This window comes from Pituophis catenifer, unplaced genomic scaffold, assembly GCF_029215685.1.
Source record: "Pituophis catenifer annectens isolate HBS135680 unplaced genomic scaffold, rPitCat1.0.hap2 SCAF_3, whole genome shotgun sequence".
Classification (NCBI taxonomy): Eukaryota; Metazoa; Chordata; class Lepidosauria; order Squamata; family Colubridae; genus Pituophis; species Pituophis catenifer.
The window spans coordinates 187,795,152-187,802,087 of NW_027256883.1; the positions used below are offsets into that span (position 1 = coordinate 187,795,152).

Sequence of the window (6,936 nt, forward strand, 5' to 3'; positions counted from 1 at the left end):
CCATCTAGATCAGGAGTCTGCAACCTGCGGCTCTGAAGCCGCATGTGGCTCTTTCATCCCTCTGGTGTGGCTCCGTCGCTCAAAACATGCGTCACAACTGCCAATGTGCGACACCCGCCAGCACATGATTTATTGAGCTTTTTGACTCTTTTTTTTTTTCAGAGTTCAAAATGTTTTTGTTGCATGCAGAAACAAAAAAATTGTTTTCTCTGTAGCAGTTCACTGATTACATAAATGCAACACAGTATAGTTTTTTATACATAGCATAAAGGTAAAAAATGATATATGCAGTGTTATCTTCATTTTAGATGTCAAAAGGTTTTTGTGGCTCCCGGTGTTTTCTTTTCTGTGGGAAACGGGTCCAAATGGCTCTTTGAGTGTTTAAGGTTGCCAACCCCTGATCTAGATCCTTGGTCAAATAATGTACTATTTTTCCTCTCTTTAAGAAATTCAATTTGGTAAGAACTTTGGGGAAGGGATTCTCTGGCAGCCACACCAAAGATTTTGGGATATCTCATGTGGTCCTGAGCCTTTGGTTGGATAGCTATGTAGTAGAGCACAAGGGCTTGATTTTATAATGCAAGAAAATCAGTAAACATGGACAAATTATCGGGTTTTTTGATAGATGCAACAGCAAAGTTACCCCTCATATTTATTTTTGTGTTTCAGAACTTGACCGCTGATACAGCTATAATCCTTCCAGAGCTGGTAACAAAAGGAACACAATGTGATTCAGAAAATTTGCTTCAGAATGGACTCAGTCTACCCTCCATTCCTTACCAATATTCTATTCCAAATGGAGATATTTGGTTAATGCATTCAGTCCTGGACAATGATGGAAGCCAAGCATTGCCCTACAATACCCCTGGGATTTCTGACTCTCATCACATCTGGGAGGAGTACAAAGAAAGAAGCCACCAAACCCTTTCTGAACTGAAACGGCAGCGAGCAGCAGCCAAACTTCTCAATCACCCCTTTATCAGTACACACTTTGCAAGCGGTATAGGAGACTCAGTGGAAAATGGGGGAGAAGCTAAAGAACATTTGATTAATTCCAGGACACCTTCTTATACATCCAATGGAACTTCAGTTTATTACACCATATCAAGTGGTGACCCACCTCTCTTAAAATTCAAGGCTCCCATGGAAGAAATGGAGGAGAAGGTGCATGGCTGCTGTAGGATTTCCTGATCTCAGTTTATTCCTACCAAGTTGGTAGGCATGTTGCATCTACTACTGAATCTTCATTTTTACTTTTGCAGGATCACAGAATCTGGTTCAATCATCTGGGACTATACCTAATTCCATATTTTGTTTTTGCAGTTTCATTAAAAATTGAGCATGTGTAGGTGGAAAGAGAAGTGAAACTCTACACATAACTTTTGTCTATTAGATGAGAGAGTGCTCATTTGATTGCAACTCTAATCTGATTTGAAATATCTATTCATGGGTTTCTGGGACCATAATCGGCACATCAGAAATAAATTCTGTTGACATTGGTACAGCATTACTGACAAATACTCTTTTACAAGCAGACTAGGTAAACAAGAGAGGACCCAGTTTCTCTGTGTAAGGTTTTGCACATGAAGATGTATGCACTTTATGATAGCAACCAACCCAAAAACATAGCCTCTAATGTGACTGCACTGTTGGAATGTTAACTATCTTGCTGCCAATTTTGTTTTGCCATCATTTATTAGCGCTCATTTTTAAAAATCATGATGTAGGTTTTCAACTGTTTTAAGGAAGAGGTTATTTTCAGCTCCTCAGAGGAGCAGTACAGTTAAAAAGATTCATGCTTCTATCTATCCTTCTCCACTGAGAGTCCTTTTTAGTTTGCACTTGAAAATATTTTGCTATGCATTGCAGTAGTGTAGCAAATTTTACTTCATCATGTTCCGTCAGAGAACTTCCATTTTTGATTTTACCTCCAATTCTATTTTGAAGATTTTATGAGAAGTTTTCTTTCTTCCCAGTATTATGCCTTGCAACTTGTACTATTATTTGATTAGCTTGTTCTGCTGTACATTAAAAAAAACCCTTGAAGTGGCTTTTAAACATTAAATCTATACTAGGATTTGAGGATCTGCTGGAATTTAGTTGTATTCATAGGAGATCTACATTCCTGAGTCAGGTTCTCCTCATCATTACACATTTATCTACCCTTCTTTTCTCTGATGCTATCTAATTGTGTTAGGAATATAATATTCAGAATTCACTGCTTGCACTTGGAGGGTAAAGCTGCAAATTTCCCATGTTAACATTGTAAGAGTGTTGTGCATTGCTCCACTCCACAGAAGCACATGAGGAGGTTTTCACATTAAATAAAAGCCACTTAGCAATATCTAGCAATAATATTTGAATTTGCAGATGACCAGCACATAGTCATGTGGTGGAAGCCTGATTGCCAATTAGAGACAAATACGTATTCTTATTACCCATAAGACGCTTAACTGCACATTTCATTTTAGTTTGCTGAAAGGTGTACTGGTCACTGTTGGTCTTGTTTTTTAACCTAACCCCTTCTTGACTCATACCTGATTTATGAAATAGTAATGATTTAATCTTAATTCTCTATAAAGTTTTTTTATTAGAGTGAAAGGAAAGTGTAACTTCTGAAACTCTTCATACTACATCTGATGTACTCTTCCATCAATTGAAGATTAGATTTGGAATTCTCTTGCTAAAACCCAAAGTCTCTATTCCTTTGGCAACCATTTTGCAAGCAAGAAAGCAAACTAACTTTTCCTTAACAGGGAAAACAGCGTACAACACATAGCAAACTAGCTATCTAAAAGGCAAACTAGGCAACTTAGTCTTTCCTACTATATATCCAAGGGTATAATTTTTAGAATAATTACAGGGCTTTTAAAATTACATATATATATTGCACATGATGCACATGATGAAGGGGAATGTTTCATCTGAAGAAGTGTCTGCAGTTTTATGAAAAGCATTCTAGAAATCTGAACTTGTATTTAACACACAATAATGAGAAATAGTCTTCAATGCAAGATAGCAAATTAAGAGCAGCTGTGCGTTGGCAAATTATATGTGATTAAAATGACTGTTTCAGCAATGAAAATCTCACATCTTATTTAATTCATGATGTTGGAAAAGTATCTCTTAAGTATCGTGCTAGAGCTGATAAATAATAAAGTAGCTGAAAATTTCACCTATTATTCAATATTTAGTCAATTTTGTACTTGCAAATATAACTGTAAAACAATTGTCTTTGTTTATTTTTACTTATTTTTTATTCAGTTTTTCAAAAGATCCTTTAAATTGGAGAAAAGAGGATAATCCTGAAACAGATTTTGTTTAGACTTTTTCTCTTTTAACTAAATTGTTAGGCGCATGCTCTCTCTGAAACTTTCTACTTACAGAGCTGTATATCTGAGCAGGTAATTGTGGTTCTGTGTTTTCAATAATGTCAAAATTGTAAAGTGTTGTTGAATATAATATGCAGTAGGAATTAAGGATAGTTCCGTACAATCTTCCTTCTTGTCCAACAGTCGAAAGAATTGTTCTGTAGTTAGTAGCAAGGAGACAGGTGTTTAACAAAATTTCTCAGCATTTATATCAAGTTATGATTTATAGGAGCCATGACAGTAAATCTATGTAGTGATCAATAATTGTATGTCGAAGAAAAAGCAGTGTTAATGTAAGTACTTTGGGTCCTGATCTAGTTTCTGCTTGTCACTTTCTTGAGTTTTATCACTTCTATATTTTTTTCTCCAAAACTCTGATAAAGAGGAAAAAAATAGCATCTCACCTTTAGCTATTTTTGTGCATTGTATCTGGGAGTACCCATAGATTCTTCTGATAGTTCAAGTAATGCTATAATAAAAAGACATGCAATCTCCCTTAAACTGGGCTGCAGACAAATTCAATTACCCCAACATATGATTACATGAAGACAAGAGAATCTGGATGTACAATCCCTGGTTTCTATCCATATATCCCTATATCAGAAGAGCATGTTTATAATTTAATATTCCGAAGAAGATTTAACCTAAATATTAGAATATTAAATACTAATACTAATATTCTAATACTAATATTAGAATATTAAAGAGTTTTGAGCAGGCATCTAGAGCAGGGATGTCAAACTCATGTCGTCACGACAGCGTAACATGATATATCGGGATTCCCTCCCCCCTTTGCTAAACTGAACATGGGCGTGGCCAGTGCATGAGGCATCCGGCCCATGGCCCAGGAGTTTGACAGCCCTGATCTAGAGTAATTTTCATAAAAAAATTTGGACATGACAGAAAATTCAGGCCTTTCAGTAACAGGCCATAGGTCTGCAAATTCCTCTGCATTGTTCACTAATGTGTGAATTGGAGGAGTGCAATCTCAGTTAATTATAAGCACTTAATTATTACTTTGAATTGATTACTTATGTGTATGTTTTAAATCAGTTTTAACCTATTGATTACAATGTCAAGGTGTTCACTCTGCACTAACAGGCTATATAGCCTATTACAAAAACAATTGTGAAGAAGCAGCTGTGGACTCAGTTGAAGGTTTTGGGGTGAGTGACAAGTATAACTGCCTGGGGAATTTCTATTTTACTTAGATCAGGGCTGTCAAACTTGCGTTGTCATGGCGTCATGTGACATATTGGGACTTTTCTCCCTTTGTTAAACCGGGTGGGTGCGGGGCCAGCATGTGACACATCTAGTCTGTGGGCCGCGAGTTTGACACCCCTGACTTAGAGGCTGACAACAGTAAAGCGTAATTTTCAAGGGTCTGGATGGTAGAAGAGAGATTATACAGTATTTAATCTGTTTTCTAATTCCTTTCCAATGCATGCAGTGCCTGATTTTTTTTTTTAAAAAAAAATCAGCTTTGTTGTAAATCTATATATGCAGAATTGTAAGATATTTATTATACTATCACCAATTGGGAAAGCAACAATAGAAAATATATCTATGTAGTTTTTTTAAATGCTATTTCTTTATTAACTTCTTGAATTTATACCACCTCTTTAACATTCAGTGTATTCTGAATACAAGTCTGTCATGCCCCCAGCTGGAGAGTAAAAGTATTACACAACATATATTTTTCAGATGTCTGATGAAGCACTCAAGTTACCACAATGCAGGAATTTAAGAAGCCATAATCTAGTGGTGGTCTTCCAACTATTGTTGAATTTCAACTCCTGTAGCCCCCAGATTTTATAACTAACAAAGATCCCATGGGACTTGTGGAAACATGTTCCTCACAGTTGGTATAGATTTTAGAGAATCGTTTTATAGCATGACTGGCTCAGTTTTGTTTTTCTTATTCCTACCGATCTGAAAAATGTTTTTTTACTTGCTTAATCTGTAAATTCAATTAAAATAACACTCATACCATACTCCATCTGGTATATATTAAGTCCCAAGTGCAGTTTGTATTTTTTTTTTCTGTGTGAGGCATTGAATAAAACAGCCCTAAGACACTTGGGGAAAACAAAATCACATATGTTGCTATAAATCCCAAGTTATCATTTCAAAACCAGACTTGCCATGCATTGTGGCAACTTTATTCTCGTGACTACTCTGAGAAATTTTTATGGAATCAAAATATTTTTAGACAACCTCAGCTGTACAGTATAGCCAAACTCTAATGTTTATTTTATATATGGGTGGGTTGAAATAGCATCTATTTCTAAAATATCTATTTTGTTAATAATTGCAAGCTGTAGGGTTTTTTGATCTTCCTCAACTTGGTGAAGTTTCATGGAACTGAATGAATATTTTATGAAATATTCATGGAGCTGAAAGTAACAACGGGAGGCCTCAAGAAATTGTAGAAATGTGGTCTGTATCTTTATGCAGAAAGACATGTACATTTTATTGTATGAAGCAAACAAAAATGCTTGTAAACAAAAAGAGTCCCTTCCAGACAGATATCTGTTGCTTTTGGGGAAATGCAATGGCATGGCCAAATGAGTTTTTCAAAGAATGTAGTCATGTTCATTTTGCGACTTTTGAAATTAATGCCTATTAAAAATTAATCCAGCCATTCCTCTGAGTTCTATTAGCAATGGAAAACATCCACAATCTACCTGAAATTTTCTTTTGCACACTTTTCTTTTGTAATTTAAATAGCTCTCCCTATATCTATATTTTTGGAAATAATTCTATTATCTATAGCTCCAACTGTTTTGTAATTTTGAAACAATAAACAAAACAAAAATCCCTATGAGCTATTTTTGTAGCATAGAATCTGGCCATCTGTATTCCTCTCTAAATTCTGTCAGTTCTGAATTTCAAATTTCTAGTAGAATCCTAATCTTTACTGTAAAAAGAAAGAAATGTCTAGTAATGTCATTGGAAAACTACTGCTTTTTAATTAAGGGGCGTGTTGAAAATGGGCTATCTTTTTAAGACAGATTGTTGTAATGATTATTCTGGCATGAGGTAAATGTTACACGATAATTTAGCAGCAACATTTTTCAACATTGTCTGGAAAGAAACTGGTGACAGTAAGACCAATAAACAGTGACAGTAAAGCTACATTCACACTATGTCAGCAGTTTGGTTAGCCTTTGCGATGATGACTCTAAGGATTTCATTGAAATATTTATACAAAAAGGGGATGGGGTAAAGAACTCACACCTGTACATATTAGGAACACAATATATATACCGTTTCCCCCCAAATAAGACATCCCCTGATAATAAGCCCAATCGTGCTTTTGAGCACATAGCAATAAGGCCAAGCACTTATTTCAGGGTTCAAAAAAATATAAGACAGGGTCTTATTTTCGGGGAAACACAGTATACATTTGGGCTTATAAAATCTAATATATTAAAAGTTTTTTTAAAAGGATTATTTTCTATTTTTATGAAAATCTTAATATTATGATGTATGGTTGTTCCATAACTAGCTGAAACAATATATGAAGTCTTAAACTGCTTCAGAAATCTGATGGCATGGAATA

At 35.2% G+C, this 6,936-nt stretch overlaps 1 protein-coding gene across 2 annotated transcripts in view; it reads left to right on the top strand.

The window, feature by feature from the left end:
• The window catches only part of PPP1R16B (protein phosphatase 1 regulatory subunit 16B), a 68,220-nt gene extending 67,029 nt beyond the window's left edge, over window positions 1–1,191 (top strand). For both annotated transcript variants that reach the window (XM_070939974.1, XM_070939975.1), the window contains one exon: window positions 670–1,191. In XM_070939974.1, coding sequence (XP_070796075.1) covers window positions 670–1,191 — 522 coding nt within the window. The remainder of the gene's footprint in view (window positions 1–669) is intronic.
• Window positions 1,192–6,936: the final 5,745 nt, after the last annotated feature.